The 17,588-nt window shown below is 40.3% G+C and overlaps 1 protein-coding gene across 4 annotated transcripts in view; it reads left to right on the top strand.

Moving 5' to 3' along the window:
* The first annotated feature begins 1,443 nt into the window (after positions 1-1,443).
* Positions 1,444-17,588, top strand: part of arhgef10la (Rho guanine nucleotide exchange factor (GEF) 10-like a) — a 93,537-nt gene continuing 77,392 nt past the window's right edge. For all 4 annotated transcript variants that reach the window (XM_041033899.1, XM_041033901.1, XM_041033900.1 and 1 more), the window contains exons 1-4: positions 1,444-1,690; positions 8,536-8,835; positions 11,449-11,476; positions 16,749-16,909. In XM_041033899.1, coding sequence (XP_040889833.1) covers positions 8,541-8,835; positions 11,449-11,476; positions 16,749-16,909 — 484 coding nt within the window. In that variant the 5' untranslated portion in view covers positions 1,444-1,690; positions 8,536-8,540. The remainder of the gene's footprint in view (positions 1,691-8,535; positions 8,836-11,448; positions 11,477-16,748; positions 16,910-17,588) is intronic.

Below are 17,588 nucleotides of genomic sequence, written 5' to 3'. Positions count from 1 at the left end.
GACGCAGTCGACTTTCTTGACTCGACCTCACACTTCACCTTGTCTTCTAGTGCTGCATGCCACAAGCAGCTTGAGCCTGCAGTACTGTAAATGTGATTAGAGGCAGAAATAGAAGCACGGGTGCAGTTAGTAAGGTCAAAAATAGCAGACAGATGGCTTTCACACAGCACACCCAGAATATAATCTCAAGATAAAAGACATAAATACATAAGCTCAGGGGCAGAATGTGACTGGATACATTTGCTAAAGTCCTACTCTTCTACATTACAGATATCATACATATACACATACAAATATCTTTCTATTCCACTGCATATATATTTAACAGCTGTAGTTACTAGTTACAGATTAAGGTTTTACATCATAGCATGATCATTTTCTATATAATATTTTATATATTAAATATAATGCATTGATACGGATTAAACTGTCCAACAGTATTGAAAGTGGTTACAGTGACTGCAGTCTTGACAAGCTTCTAACACGCAAGTTAGCTAATGCATCACTAATCATTATATAATATTATGAAAATCTGTTCCCATGGGCCATTCAGCTGCATAATAAGTATTTTTAATTTTGATACTTAAAGTACGTTTTAATACTTGTGTTCTTCAAGTAAAATCTGGAACATGAGTCTTTTACAGCAGTGTTTTTTTCAGTAGGTGAAGGATCTGAATTCTTCTTATTTATATTAAAGTTTAGGAATAATACATAAAACTTTAATAATGTGTAAGTCAAACTCAGTGGTACCACAACACTGGTACCTCCATTTATTTTACATTATGTAACATTAGCTTATCACACAGGATATATAGTCTGGCCAGTGTTTAAAATAATATAAAAACTACTATAAAATACTATAAAAAGAAAAAAACTTGAACCTTCTACTTTCTTTACAGGCTGACACCAAACATTTTGCTTAAATCTACAAACTCTGTGTTCATACTGTTAGTTCATTTTTCTATATGTTGCTATATGTTGCTAAATACTAACAATAATGATCATCATTTCGGCCATTAATGAGCAATTCATACAAATTGCCTTAGCACAGAGTGTGAACACTCACCTGCAGTCTCATGCGGAAGTGCTGTGAAACAGTACTGGCTCAAATTCCTTTTGTCCAGCCCACTTGTTCTGAATGTCTCCCCTGATTGGTACAAATTCCACCCCCTAGGCTTTTCATTGGTCGCATGCTTAACTTTGTCACTCTCCCATTGGCCAGTTGTGGTTTAGAGCCCTCACTCTGCTTTGTGCTGCTGTCTGGACAGCAGCAGGGGTCTGGAGAGTGGGAGGAGGGAGAAAGCCAAAGAAAGGACAGAATGAGACTGGAGGGGCTGAAGGGGGGAAAGGACCCATCTAAAAAAGAGAGGGACAGTGAGGGAAGACGGAGGGAGGGACAGAACCAGAGAGACGAGTGAGGCAGAGAGAAAGGGGAGGGAGCAAAGAGGGTTACCTCATCCAGAGCTGCTAGTGCACACGGTGCAGGGGAGAAGTTGTGGGAAAGTAAACAGCACAGGAGAATTCCAATCTGTGTTCAGCCACTTGCAGCCCTCACAGGACACTATAAAGATGAGTGTGCTGGACCCGGCAGTGTGGTAAAAACTGAGAGTTTATGGGAGGCTACCAGGATTAAAGGGTCACCAGGGAGTGCCTGAAGCTTCTCGGAGGACACACTACTGAGGACAAGGAGGTGAGAGGCGTATATATATTTGTTGTCCTCCAAACACTTTCCCTCTTTCCTTCCTTCATTCTGTCTCTCCTCTTTCTCCCTCCTCCCTCTCAGCGTGGCTAGCATGTTGCAAAGACAGCAGCTTTGTCCAAGGGGGGCCATTGATGGAGTGGAGCTGGGGGAGGGTGTGCTGGTTTTGTGGCTCTCTGACTCTCAGTCAGCTGAGAGGACAAGGGAAGGTGGAGCAGGAGCAGGAGAGGATGAGAAGGGAAGATACCCGTGTGGCCCTTTGGCAGAGTACACACCATCATGGACGATTAAACACGAGTCTGCCTTACAGAGCCAGCAGGGCTACAGAGCGTGAGGCCTTGTTATGATAGCAGCAGTTCCTGAGACAGACACCAGGAAGGATGAGTGAGAGACCGGCAGCTCATCCCGGACCTACACCTCTGGCCGGCTGTTTTTCAGCAGCACTGCACAGCTCTTCCAAAGCCTTAGGCTATAAAAAGAGATTCCCCGGCCTGGGCCTGGTCTTAACCATTCCAGTTTGACGGTTGCTTCCCAGAGTACAATAGCCCCTCCCAGGATGGATTTCACGCTGCTTCTATGAGCAGAATAGAGAGGGGAGACAGGGAGGAGAGGGGTGAAGGGGGGAGCTAAAGGACCTCTGACCAAGTAATTTGCATTTTGAGCTAGAGCACTGTTTCTGCCTCACTTGCCGGATGTCCAAGAGCCTTTCTTTTAAGAAACTCCATGGACTCACTGTATTAGATTTTTTTTTTCCTGAGGCACAATCCCCCACTTCCAGCAGACATTAACAATCCATGCATGCATGGTCTGAAGCTACCACAAAGGCTTCCCTATCAATGTGAACCCTCTCCCTTTTGCCACACATTCACCCAATAACACTCGCACTCACGCAATCATATGTACACATGCATGGCCTCGGTGCTCAAGTACATTCTCAGTCATTTGATAGCGGTGACACACCTGCCAAATGTTTACTGGTGTGCTGTTTAATACATTCCTCTGGGGATGTCAGATAATTAACTAGTAGAAGGAATTTTGGGACGTTTGTAAGTCGAGGCTCATGTACAGTATTTTGCTGTTACACTCGCAGCATTGTGCCCAAACATGACTTGTCTTATTTCCTGTTAATTCTTCCAACAGCAAACATCAAGGCCAAAGCAACTCAACCGCATTGGTTTTTAAGAATAACTCACAGTCATGATTTAATTTAACACTTTCATTTTCATAAGTGATATCAAAGGAGCAGCCAAGCCTCTTCTGCAGTGACATAAACTCAGCACTCAAAGGAAACTTCAACATGGAGCTTTGACTTGAATGCAGAAGAGATTCCACTCAGTTTGGACACTATAGACTTGGTCTTTTTTGATTTGGACAAGGGACAAATCAGTAAAACACATCATTATAACTGTCTTGAACACATGATCTTACAGGTGGTGAACAGTTACTGAGCTATGAGCAAACACTGGGCTTCCATGAAAGTTAATTAAAAAGGCATGGAAGAGAATTTTGATTTTGTTTTTCAGCTTTCCCAAATAACAAAAAAGAAAAAAAGAAAAATAATCTTTGGATTACCAAAATACTGTATATTAAAGGGGAATTCCACTGATTTTTCACACATAGGTGACTTCAGGTGTCATGAGGATTGTTCAGCCTGTGAATAAAGTTTTCTGTGGCTCTGAAGTACTTGTGTCAAGCTTGAGAAAATAACCATGATTTCAGTTTGGGTGTGGAAACTAAAAGTGCAGAGTCAGAAAGGCATGGGCATGTACCAGGGAGGGAGTGTCTGACTGTTGGCTGCGTTTGGGCAGTAGTTTCCTGTGATGTCTCAGGCTACAACTTTGCCAAAGCTAAAGGTATGCTAAATTAGCTGTTAGCAGTTTTGGTTTGCAATGTGCCCATGGATGTACGGACAACTATCAATGGACTACTTTGATACTCACAAAAAGGAGCTGTTTTTTCTATGATTTCTAAGTGGACATTTATTTTGTGACGGACATCGTAGATGGAGATAATGATATCACTGTAAAGTGAAGTCACACTGAATCTAAAAATATGTGTGTTCTGTGACTGAGTTATGACCCTACATGATCTGTGGGTTTAAAGTACCTTAATTGCCTCTGTGAGCTGCGTTTCACAGCCACTGGTGCAACTCCAACTGCTGCAAGAAACTACAAGAACTAACTTCCTATTGTTTTTAGAACGTCATGCACCTGTCCCTTTCACCTGTCTTCACCTCATGTCTCTCCTTTCACATGTCTTCACCTCATGACTCTCCCTTCACCTCTTTTTGCCCCATGGTTCTCTCTCTGTGCCCTTCCTTTATCTCTGCTGTGTCATCCCTTGCACTTTGAAAGTCTCTGTATTGAGTGAAGTGCAGGATCCTTTGTTTTTGGAACTTGACCCACACTAAAAGGCAGGATATCTCTACCTCTGTTGCTTTCACTTTGCTCATTCTTTTTTTCAGTCTGTCTTTTGTGAGTCCCCAAGCTTTTTGGATGTTAACAGAACAGAGATATCTACCTGAGATTTAAGAGATGAGTTTGGTGGCTGTATTTTTTGAACACCTGAATAATAAGGTGACTAACAAGGCAACAATTAAAACTCCCTACAGTCCTTTAAGTAACTGATGGCTTTCATTAACTTCTTATGGCTGTCAGGAGGGACTGTAGCACTTAGTGACCTTAACCTCCCCTAAATAAATTTCATCACAGCCTCCACCCAGTGATGGACTCTTAAGACGGCTTACGATAATAATGAAGATGTCTGGGGGTTAGCCTAATAAATTGAAAAATACCATAAAAATAATAATGGTTTTGCACAGTGTTGTAGCTGAAAATAAAATTAGAAAAGTGGGACATGGGAAGAGACTGATTGTTACTGGGTTAAGAAATCCAGAAAATCCAGAAACAGACGCTTATAAAGGTATTTGTAGAGTTGTCGGCAGTGATTGATTGACACCTTAGTGAAACCTCTGCAGATGCAACATCATGGTCACTGTGTTACAGGACTGAACATCTTCAACATGCCGCATGCTGAAAAACTGGGTGCCAGAATTACTTAAAGAAATAACCTGGACATGTATTTATTTTATCACTTTCAGCAGAATTTTTCTTGATCAACAAAAGCATTGTCTGGTCAACACATTCAGGACATTCTTATCTCTGTTCAGTATTTGTACAGTACAGCACACACACCTAGTCCAGTACAATATTATGCTGTGAACACAAATAGCAGATGGGAGGTGGAGGTTACTCCCATTGTGTCCTTGACTAATGTGACACCATCATCACATCACTGCTGTCGTGGATTGACATTACTGGAGTTGCTCTCTACAACAGAGGGCATACCAGGAGGAAAGTAAAAATAAACTATATCAAATATGCATGGATAACCCTTTTACCATGTTGTGTTTACAGTGTGATATCATATTCCACATGGCCTTTGGCACACAGTCTTCAGAAATTAAAGTTACATTTAAAATATTCATAACATTCATAATATATAATGCAATAGGCTTAGCTTCTTCTGTGTTGAAAAATCTTTGGTAAGGCTACGATATGTTTAAGCGAATCCATGAAATCTTCAAATGTCTGTGAACAGCCTCCCACTCAGATTGCTATGCCTTTTGACAGCCAAAGAAAGACATATTCCGTCTGTTCTCAAGGAGCTGTTTGCAGTTCCTAAATTGGCCGAGTCACATTCGTATCTCTTGGTAGGAAGTCCTCAGGGAAGCTGAAGCAAGAACGAACACCAGAGGCAGGATCGTCTCTGCCTGGCACTGTTTGTTGTTGTCAGTGGTCCGCTGCTCTCTCATTGTCTGCTGAGTGTTTGTGTGCCATTTTCTGTTAAGGAAAGCCCTAAAGTTGGGATACTCTCAGTGACTTTCTGTTAGATTTTCAAATGCTGTTTATTCAGTCATCACCAGCTGCTGTCCTCTGCCATTGTCCATTGATTCACCCGACTGCCACTAACCAATGGCTGTGAGGTTTGTCTGCAGTTGGTCAAACATAGCCCTCTATAAATCAGTGGCTAGAATGAAATATGTGCCCCAGCAGACTTGCAAAATCCTGACTGAAAGCTTTGGATACGGTTACTGGTTGGGAAACTCTTTTTTTTTTTTTTTTTTGATCTGTCTGGTTTTAAACCCTGTCATTTAATTTTGTTCTTTAGAGCAGATTACACATCCTTACTGCTTTGTGAAATAAAGTAAAGTACAATAGGGAGCCGAGATTCAATCAGGCAACATAAATCAGATGCCAAGTACCCACTAGATCCAACTGAGTAATAAGAGATTGCACAATTTGAATTAAAAGAAAATGAAGTGGAAAATGTATAAACACCGCTTAATATGCAAGTCCAAGAACTACTACATATAAAACCAGATACAATATAATGTTTAATGATTTCAGTCAGAATGTACACTGCAAATGTGTGACCTGGTTTGCCATGGATTACCATGAAAGTCTACACATACCTCACTTTCCGCTGTACACATACGACATCCCTCCACTCATTACCACATTTGGTACACAGTGGGAGAGTTTTCAGAGCTCTATGTAGGTCAGGGACAGGGTGTGTAGGAGTTGGTTTCATCTCTATTCTGTGATGTATCTTATTTTCCACTCAAGAATAGCTTTCACACAGCACCACTCCCGGGGCTCTTTATTTTTCTAAGCTGGAGTCTGTTTGATGGCTTGTCCAAATCCCTTCCCTCAAAGAAACTTGCTCAGGATACCTGTCATTTTGATTCTGAGGAGGAGTTTAGCATTAGCAAACTGAACCTTTATTCACGGCACCAACAAAAATGTCAATTACATCTTCAAGATCTCAGGACGCTCCTGTGTTTACTTAGTTCAGTGCAATGCACAATGAAGAATGATTGTTCAGTCAACATGGCTTACGTCAGTGGAAGTATAGTGGCAGTAACTTTCAATTAAAACTTACACTGTACATCATTCATATATCATTCAAGAGGATGCTGCTTTCTTCTGACAAAACCCTCCGTTCTTCCACACTGAGTTTGTATGAAACATACCATAGACCTCACAGGCACAGACCAAATGACCTGTGAGCTAATCAGTGCTGCACTGACGAATGTAGAAACAATGCTTTCTGAGGCTGAGCAGAAGTTTTCCCTCCACAAAAGAGTCATTGTTGATTGGACCAATGAGTGGGCTGACTGGAGAAACTGTGTTTGTGGTACAGAGGAGGTAACTGGGTCCAAAGGCTGCAGTGGGATATTGTGTTTGTAAACAGGCAGAGAATTCATTTCTAAAGAATGCAGTACTGTTTTCTTTATTAAAACTTTGCTGCAATTTAAAGACTTCTTAAACACATATGGTGGTAATTCAGGAATCAAAGCCATCAGTGCTCCTGAACCACAGTGCTAACAAACATCATGTCCAAACTGGGCTGTCAGTGAGCAGCAGTAAAAGATAATGAGAGTTGTAACTGACACTGTGACAGCCCTTGTATCCAGGGTAAACAATAAGTGCTGACAATGACTTTTACAGTCCACAAGCAACATGTTTCAGGGGTGTTTTTCCGCACAGCCGGCTTGTGTTCAGCTGCCTCCGCTCCACGCTGTCATTTTCCCAAAGGAGCCAGACAAACTGCCCTATCAGGTCCAACAATGTTCTCGCACTGGAAGGAGTTCAGTGCTAATCAAAATGCAAAACAGATGCTGGGTGCGGGAGTGATACACTAACATGTACAGAAACAGAGCCTGTACGTCATAGAAAATCCCCACTTTGTAAAAGAATGAAGCAATTGCAGCAATTTAATACCTTGAGTTTGTGTGTGCCATGGAAAATTTCCATTTTTATTTTCAAGATATGCTAACAACAGATCTAATTTCCATGACTACAGCTCACAATTTAAATGCTTAGAAATTACATGGCCCCAGTATCACCTTAAAACATATCACGTGTTTGCAGTTAATGTATGTTTGTGTTGATACATTTTGATTATATTTTCAATTAATTCCTAAGATATCGAGACTGCTGTTATACCTGTTTTCATTGATAAGACAAGATTAAATTAGCTTCTCATATAATTGAGGTCTGTAATGTTAGGGCTCATGTTTTCATCTGTGGGTGTGTACATATCTTAATTAATCTCCTACTAAGCGTCCTCAGACTGCTTGATTTAACTAACAGTCTTTCTAATGGCCATATGTCATGTTTATAGTGCTGGGATTATACTCTGCTTCTCTGGAATGGGGGGTTGTTTTACTTGTTTTCACTTCTTCAGTCTTAGTTTATTTATATCAAACTGTTTGAAAAAGTTGTTTAGTTGAGTGTGTTTTTTTTGTGTGGACACACTGTGGGGTTAAGAGTTCATTTCAGTTCAGGGTTGTTTAGTACAACACAGATTTTTATCTTAGAGGTATTTCATGCTGCTGTTTTGTTAAGCAGCTTTGGTATGTTTATAAAGACCAGGGAACATTCCAGTCCTCCAGTCCATTTACCTTTTTGCCTTCACCCAAATAATTCTTATTATAGGAGGGGTGAGAGTTAAAACAATCTTAATGTCATATTGGAATTCAAGCAAGTCCTTCTGGGTTTGTGTTAAGTGCAGAAGAAAAGAGTGGTTACACCATTTTTTTTAGCTTTTGATTTGCTGAAGAAAAATATTTGAAGGGATGTTATCTTAACTTTATTACTCAGTAGCTCTAATATTACATCCTTCTGTCACTCAAAGCCTTACGGAGCCTTATCTTTTACAATACAATTTTTTTGATTATGTGGTATCAATCTTTTTTTCATCATAGGTTTCACTTTTAATTCATATGGGAGTACAAAACCATTTACACTTGACTTTTGACGCTTTTTCAGGAATTATGTCGACTGTGATGTCTCAGCAACCCCCGAAGGATGATGAAGAGGAGGAAGATGAGGAGCAAGGGGAAGAGTTTGTGTTTGAGGACAGCATGGATGAGGAGAAACCTCAGGAGGACAGTAAAGGGATCAGCTCGGACTGTGTCAGTTCTGTCCAGGTGTCAAAGAAGGAGCACAGCGAGACATCAGGCAATGTCTTAGAGACAGTCACAGACAACCCACAACTTCCTAAAACTTCGCCTCCTGCTGGGCAGGAGGGCATTCCCACCAAGGATGCAGCATCAATTTCTACTGCAGGTAACACATTTTCAGGAATAATACATTTTTGTAGTACAACTGGTACTGGATCTGCCTTGGTTGTTCAAACAACCTAAAAGTGATAAACTTGTGCTGACAGGCAGTAGAAGATGTACCCAGATGTACCCAGAAGTAGACCAGTTTGTAATTCAAAACTTCCCCTAAATAAAAAAAAAGTAAATAATTAGCATTAATATGTACTTTTGATGAACATCTTACTTTTATTTATTTTTTAACTAATATTATATAAAATTATATAATTAATTTTAATTATATATTTAATTTTTAACTAATTACTCGTGTTTTATTGAAAAAAAAAATCACTGATTCCTACGAAGCCGATTACAAAAAGTAAACAGATATGAGTGCTAAAATTGGGAGGAAAAAAAAAAAAAACTGAAACAGACTCCGCCCCCACTCCTCGATCATTTCCGTACAACCCCCGAACTCTACTCGTTACTTTCCGTTACTCATCTCAGCGTCAACGTTACTTGAGGTAAAGACGGCTTGTAACAACCCTAAAACAGGGGCACCCATTCGTCTGTTCTATATTTAATTTAACAGGTGTAGAGACTGACAGTAAAAAAGTTTGTGGTTTAACAAGCAGTCAGCACTTTGGAGGTAAGCTACCGACATTTAACAGCTAGCTTTTGTAATGTAGCCGCGGTGACTAACGTCGCATCCGTTTGTCGCGGTGAAGCCGTGGGGTTTAAACACCCTCCGACCCTGAATAAAACCAAAGTAACACCTGGATGTAGGCAGGAGCGAAGGAGACAAGGCAGGCAACGTGTAAATACGACAGCTTTGTACTTATTTGAAGTTTCCCTCGGCTTTTGGCGCAAGCACCAAGCTAAGCTAGCAAGTCTACAACAGGTAGCAAGTGGCTTTGCAAAACAATACTATCAACCTTTCCGTCCATCTCCTGGTAAGACAGCAAACAAGCCACAATCTTTAAATATCAGTAACTGTAAATAAAATAATTCAACGTGTTATGATACAGATTATATTAGTTTCAATGTTGGATTATGACGATTTATAGGAATATTTTAGTGTTGTAGCTGGTATATGTGGAACTTTTGGTTATTTTTTAAACTGCTTTTGTAGTTGTACAGTGAATCATAATAATCTGATAGTATATTTTCAAATGGTTTCAAATGTTCATATGAAAAGTAACTTAGATATTGTGCTAAATAAATGTAAGTTAAGTAAAAAATAAATGCCTCTGAAATGTAGTGAAGCAGAAGTATAAGGTAACATAAAATGGAGGCCCTAATTAGCACAATAAGTGAGAACACCAGTGTGGGTGGACTGTGTTGCAGGGGCGTAAAGTAAGTAGCTGCACTTCTACCAGCTACAGTAGATTTAAAAAAATAGGCATATATATAGGCAGTGTAAATAAATAGCTCTGAAACGTGGTGAAATAGTTGTATAAACCATTAAAAAAAACAAGTACCAGTGGAAAAGAAGGTGAAAAAATATATTTTGCCCATCTGTCGAATCAGGAAACATCAGATACTTTAAAATTGGATGAAAGTACTTTGACATGAGCTTGTGGTTAGAGTTGCTTTACTGTGATCAAAATCAACACACATTCATTCATCCTCTCAACATGTACACTGTCATTAAACTGCATCTGGGCATAACACTGAACCACCACCTTCTTCATCATTTTACAGTAACCTGTCTTTGGTAAGCTGGTTCTAAGATGTAAATTTGTTTTGGTTTTTCTTTACTTAATCTAATCTGATTGGTTTCCTATAGCCGTGCGTTCTGCGAGCGACTTCAGCCAGTTGTATGTGGTTTCAATCTCTGCTTAAAAGGATTCAATTGTTGCCTCAGGCAGACAGGCATTAGAGAGCAGAGTTAACTTTCCCTTTAATTGGATGAAGTTATGTAGATATAAGTATGATATATTTACTACTTGGCTACCACTGCCAAACAGGTCCTTGTAATTACACACCCAGATTAAGAGGGGGATTTAGGTCTCGAACAAGTTCTTTCGGACAAAGTGAAGTGATTAGTGCTTAATTAAAACACTTTTTTACTAAGTCTATGTGTGGTAATCCGTTAAGTGGGCTGTGGAGATGCGTAGGGGAATTCTGGGCGTTGATAATAGTGTGTAATGGAGATTTGTTATCTAATTGAGGGCTGAGAGCAGCTGAGGTTCAGATTCCTCCCTCAGATCCCTCCCTCACCAGATGACATGAGTTTACATGGTGGGTTTCAAAGAAAATCAATCATGGCATTTGTTTAACAGCACTTTCCTTGTACATACCTGTGCTTTGAAAATACAGTACAACCATGCAAAATCAGTTTTTAGTTGTGGCTACCTTACACCATCTGCCTACTTATTCCAGACTTGCTCAGCAGTTGCATCATCTTTCCTGTAAGCAAGTGTGATTTAGTTTTTGATGGTAACTTTCTAGTTTTTTTTAAAAGCTCTAGTGTATACAAGAAGTAAAAGTGAATAAGTAATTACCACACAAGCTCACAGTCTTTAAAATTTCTATTTTAAAAATTCAGACTAAGTTCCATTTGTCATTTATTCAAATATGTGTTTCCTTTGCTTTGGAAAAGTTTGTCTTATGGTTGCTGTTTTCCTCATTTTGACAGATGTTCCAGTTAGTGAGTCACCCAGCTGGTAAGTTGCCTCTGATTCCTATCACAGTATGGGGAATATTACTAAAGGGCGGCGAAGAAAGTAAACTCGACATAACACCACATCAGTGTCATGTCATTATGCCTGAGATAATGTCATGCTTACACTCCATCCAGACACACCACAGTGGGTATGAGATACTGTGATGTTACGCTGCATCTGTTTGTACAACATTTAGATGGCAGATGGCATGTCACACCCACCGTGAGGAATGGTAATGTCAAGTATAAAGTGATGTTGCTGTTATAATTCTAGAGGGAAATCACAGGATTGCCTAATTCTTGATGATGCATACCCAAACAAATCAGGCACTCAGATGCTGACTGCTGCCATGCAGCGCACAGTGCTGTCTTATCCCTATGACTGACTTTTTATCCCTCACTCGTTCCATCGGAAACTTCTTCTTCTTCTTCTTCCATGATTCCACCTCAGTCTTCTGACCTGGGTGTTAGTACACCTTACTTATTACCTTTCAAAATCTATGAGCAGATCTTTAGTAGAATTCCCAGAATTTTTTTATCCACACTTGTTTCCACCTTTGGCATAGTTGTTCTTTGTGGTGAATTTAATATTCATGCTGATGAGTTTTTAAACAACTCTGCATCTTTAAATCTTAAACAGTACGTTTGTGGACAAATGCATAAGCGTTGCCATGTTTTGGACCTGGCAGTAGCCTGAGCTGAGGGATGACTGTCACAATGGATATATAAGTGTGCAGGTGGGGCCTCACATACGCCGTCACAGGCTGTTTCAGGAAAGACATGTCTCTGTTGAGTTTTTAGTCATTTTTAGTGATTTGAGTGCCATAAATGAAATTAAATTAAGCTTCATTGTATTTGGGTGGTGGCACAGATTAAAAGACCTACACACCCATGGAACAGCTGCTCAGGTTCATTTCACTTAGTTTGGCTGACAAGACCTCTGGGACTGTGTGGGCATGTATGACTGTGTCAGTGACAGCTCACACACACTCCTGTTCGCTTTGCTACATGAATCAGGGTGGGACAAATTACACTTTTATAATTCCTATTAGTGCATGGGGTCTGGTTGCTTAACATAATTCCACCTAACTTCAGCCTGAGCAGAAGTCTAATAGGCCAGAGTAACTGAAAACACCTGGTGGATATCTCAAAACCATGGCGCATAAAACTGAAACAAAATGAATGGTTCTGTGCCACTGTGGGTAATTTTTTATTTTTTTTGTGTTTTGCATGAAATGACATGTAATATATGTGGATTTTAAGAATGAGAATTCCTACATTTCTGGATGAGTAGGTGTACGAGTGAAATGACCCCAACACTGGTGCAGCCAGACAGCATCTTTCACACAGTCAAAAGGACTGTTTGCTTCAAGGTCTCAGCACAATAAATGATAATGTGATAGTTTATTGATTCCTCTGAGGCAACTGGATTTTTGTCTTCCTCTCTATAAGGAAGTTGGCCATCCTATTTAATGGCTCAAACAATTGGAATCTCATCAGTCAATATAAAACCACATGGAACAGACAGCGAAATAAAATTTCTAGTTGTAAAGCGTAGACCATTTCCGTACTGGGGATGCGCATCTGTTTTGAACGCCTTGAACCACCTGATTGTGGTAAGCATTGCTAAGTAGTTCAGAGACTATAATAAAATATACTGACTTTAACATACTTTGTTTAACTAGATGTGATTACACTCTTTGGTTCAGATCTTATCCGAACCACCCCTCTCTGCCTGTGATGAAGCCATGCCGGTTTTGGTGAGCCCCCCCCCCCACCTGTGCTTCTAGGAAGTGTGCTCAGAAACCTCTACTGATAGTTGACTTGTGGGGTTGGATTCCTGTGGGCTTTCCTGTGCTGAAATGCGGGGCCTGAATTTGCACACAGGTGCGAGCGTATGTGTATGTGTGCATATATGCTTCTGCTGTGTGCACGTGTGACTGCATATGTGTGTGTGTGTGCTCATGTGCATGTGTGTTTTTGTGTGTGTGATGGAGTCACAATGAGGTCTTGGCAATTTCTCATGCAGGGATATTTCTGCTGAGTGCACATTTCCACTTTGGTTTAGTCAATAGTATGCCTTTTAAAGAAGAGCTATCAATAGCACTTTCCACCGTCAAGGTGTTAGGACTGTCAGCACATCCACCAGATCTGTCAGCAGTTTTAGAATAATATTGCCAAAATTACTTTGCAATTGTTATTGCAGAAATATGTTTTTTTTTTTTTCTTAACACTGCAGTGACAGCACATCAGCCTGTTACAGCTATTAGGCTCAAGGTAGCATTTCTCTGCTGTGAGTTTTATGCATGCTTCAGTGTTTGATGCCAGCGTTTACTTCTGACTTCACTTTTCACCCCGTGACAGATAGTTTTCATTAAAATGCATTGCGTGGAACCTCAGCAATGATGAGATTAACACAAGAGATACCATGACAACGCGGCATTTATGTATCTGTTTTATGTACGTGGGGCTCTAACCTTAGAGAGAATAGCTTTTACTTCAACTGTTCTTTTCCCCATCTAAGTTACTTTTTTGTTTGCCTTCCCCTTTTTTACCCTTTTGCAGCCTCGCAGAACTTTACACAGTTGCCCTTGAGAAGAAACTCATCTCATGTAGCTTACAGAACACATTTATTTTTCATAGCCTGTGTTTTTTGAAGACCTCTCACCTTGTTGTGTTTGCCTCAGTTGGATGTGAAAGCATAGGGTGATACTGTAAAAGCATTAAAAGCAAACATGTATACAAATATAATGAGAGGGCACAAATCAAATACTTTGAGTGTTGTCTAATTGTAGTCATATACAGAACAACTGTGGGCAGTAACACTGGGTGCATTGTGGGAGTGGTTTTAATGTGAGGAGTGGGCAGTTGTTTATGGGGAAGATTTATGACCTGAGGACAAACTGAGCTCCATCAGTATGGTCAGCACAATGCTTGTGCAGTTATAAAGAACAGCTGTTCCCAGGAGAGACCAGGGGGCACAAAAGGTAGAGCTGTGGCATGCAGCACTGCCCTGGCACAGTAGCTGAAGGGAATGGAAACTGTGTGAGATTTGCATTCAGGCAGCTTCTGCTTTAGGCTTTGCGCTGCCCCAGGCTATGTCATTTGCATTGAAAAATGATTCTTGCTTCTCTCCTTGAGCTATATGACTCACTAGGGCTTATAGGCACAGATAAGTTGTGAAGGGATGCGCAAAGATATGCCTGGATCGATAGGCGCAGTGCTCAAATCACTCACACCTGACATGAATGCATACAGTCAGGCGGGCAAGCTGTATATTGCTATTGTTCTGGTTCCACTCTTTTTCCACACAAGCAATTTTAATGACAAGGGATCAGTTTATCGTAAGAAATGTGTTGACAAATCGCACTTTATTTTGTTTTCATGTGGGTTCAGACCGTTTTTGTTCTTTAGATTGAGATGAATGATCCGCTATCACAGACAATGCAGCAGAGTAGTACTTGGCAGTCTTTTGCAGCGTGACAACACTGTAAAATCACATGGCTACTATCAGTAGCTCTAATATGACATGCTGGCAGGGCATTATATTTACTTCCAGATATGTCCCGGGCATTTATTGCACAACAGGGAGAGAGCATGGCACAAACTGCCAGAGTTATGTCAGAGTTATTTATGAATAGTTTCATAAATTAGGATGGTACGATTTAAATTATAAAGTTATATTTCCGTACATTTGTGTATGTACTTACAAGCTGTTTAATTCTTCTTGATTTTAAACCAGATTGGAATATGTATGTATATATTTGTGTATATAATATAAAAATCTTACCTATCAATATTCCTCGTATGGTAACATAAATGCTACAAGATGCCAAATTTTTTTTTTTTTTATTCTTGTCTGCTCTGGGCATGCTTCCCTTTCTTTTTGGCTCATGATAAACAGTCCACCTGGTGCTGTAGCATACAAAGAAATATATTGCTTTGCAAGATGGTTGAATACAGTCTACTTCTATTGCCAGTTTAATGTAAAGTTAGAGTCTACAAGGCTGTCTGTCCAGCAGTTCAGTGGCGTTTTATATGCATTGTTTTCCTGGCCTGCCATGTTTGTCTGTGAGGTGCCCATCACTCTGACTGGCTGCTGGTGCTTGGGCATTGTGAGTGTTTCTGAGGTGTTTAGCAGAGGGACAGATTTAATTAGTGTAAATGGGACTTTCCTGCACGACGGATCCTGTCATATTATCAGTCATGTGGGGGAGGACAGTACCTTACTGGCAGCAGCAACACAGGCTATGTGATAGCTATGTCAACAATATTTTCCCCTGTGATGTTAGAGTCTGTTTTTAAAAGCAGGTTCAGGGCATGTTTTCATTCAGAAAGCCAGCAGTGATTATAGTAAGCTGCAGGCATGACAGATAATGATTTAACAGTGCTCACAGGCAAGTTAAGTAACTCAAGTAACAAGCAGAAGGTGTGATTATGTTTTTATTTTCATAAACATTGTCAGCATTGTTGTCACTGTTAACACAACTTAATGGAAAAAGTAGCAGAGACTGTTGTCGAAAGTAATGACCCAAGAGAATCCATTTTTGAATTCTGAATAATTCTGTATTTTCAGTTTTACTAAAGGCGCTGTGTGGGGGGAAAAATGTAATGACCAATCCTTTAAATTTATTAGGTGATGGAAAATATTTGGAAATGCTTAATCTGTATCTCACAGCACAATTGCATCAAAATACACATAATGGTAGACAATCATGGACTTCATTAAGTGCAATATGTCAAATGAAAATGGTGTAATGGTGAATTTCAAAAGTGGCACAAGGAAAAGCACCCAATCAATTATAAGATACACAATGGGGAAATTACATAATACATATATACAAGGTTGAATCATAGTTTGTACAAGAACCTAACTGACACCAAAAATTAATCACACCTCACTTTCCAACAAATTTCATAGAACTCTATTAATTGTTTTTTGATAAATCTCTGCTAACTATCCAATAAACATCCAGACAAAAGGGAGGGAAAACAAAGTCTCCTTGGAGGAGGTAAATTCCTACACATCTGCCGAAATGGGAAAATGGCGTTATAACAAAGTTTCCTCAAAGCATCATGATGATTTGATAGCAGCAACATGTGCTCTGTCAGGTCTTAGGGAGTGTGAGTTAGCATGCTTGGATAGCAAAGAACTATTTCAACCCCCACCTCAAGCCGCTCTGCCTCCCCTTCCTCTCACTGAAATTATCTCGTAATGAGGCACACAGCACTCAGTGTTAGTTTAACTGTGCTAATGTTTGGGTACCTTCCAGGGCCTCAGCAGCAGACAAGCCCAGTACCTCAGCTCCTTGTGCGGGAAAGGAGCTCTGGGGGCTTCCTGTGGTGCCGTCAGCTGTGGAGACGCCGGCCGATTCTGGATACCACGGCAAAGAAGCCGGCAAGGAAAGTTCTGGCTCAAGGGACATCTCTGAAGGTACGGAACTAAATTATGTTGACAGGGAAGTGATGCACCATATATTGTAGATCAAGGGTTCAATTCCAGAACAGAAAGATTAAACCTAAGCTTGCCTTGGGATTCAGGCTCATTCCAGCTGTGTATTATCGTGTTCACATTGCAGACTGATCTGATAGAAAACCAACTGGGCCTCCAGAGTTGCGTAAACAGTTCTGTGGACCACACTATAATGACACTAGCAAAATAAATTGTGCACCAGTATTTTGTTAGTACTGCACATTGCATCTTTTGACCTTGATCAAAGGTGACAAGAACACCAAATTACAGACCTACAGCCATCTTATGGCTCATTGATTTCTGCGTTGAGAGAGGCCAGACGCACACATGTAGAAACACAAGAATTTGCACAAACACACACACACACATGTACACACTCTCTTCACACACCTACCAAAACAGTACGCCCTGGCTCACGCACACACATCCTCTGCCATGATTTGATTTCTACACAGACATGACATGAATCCAATTAATTCAGGATGAGGATCAATAGAGAACCATTTCCATGAGGGAAAATTGCTTTTGGATTTCGACTCAGTCAGCAGTGCTGCTGTTATTTGAAGGTGGCTCAGAAATGAGAGATGTAAAGGAGCCCTGCAATGCTGCATGACATTTTTTATGTCCCACTCTTCTGATG

This window comes from Toxotes jaculatrix, chromosome 3 (genome assembly GCF_017976425.1).
Source record: "Toxotes jaculatrix isolate fToxJac2 chromosome 3, fToxJac2.pri, whole genome shotgun sequence".
Classification (NCBI taxonomy): domain Eukaryota; kingdom Metazoa; phylum Chordata; class Actinopteri; family Toxotidae; genus Toxotes; species Toxotes jaculatrix.
Note: the sequence above shows the minus strand (reverse complement) of the source record. Positions and strands in the feature narration are given on the sequence as shown.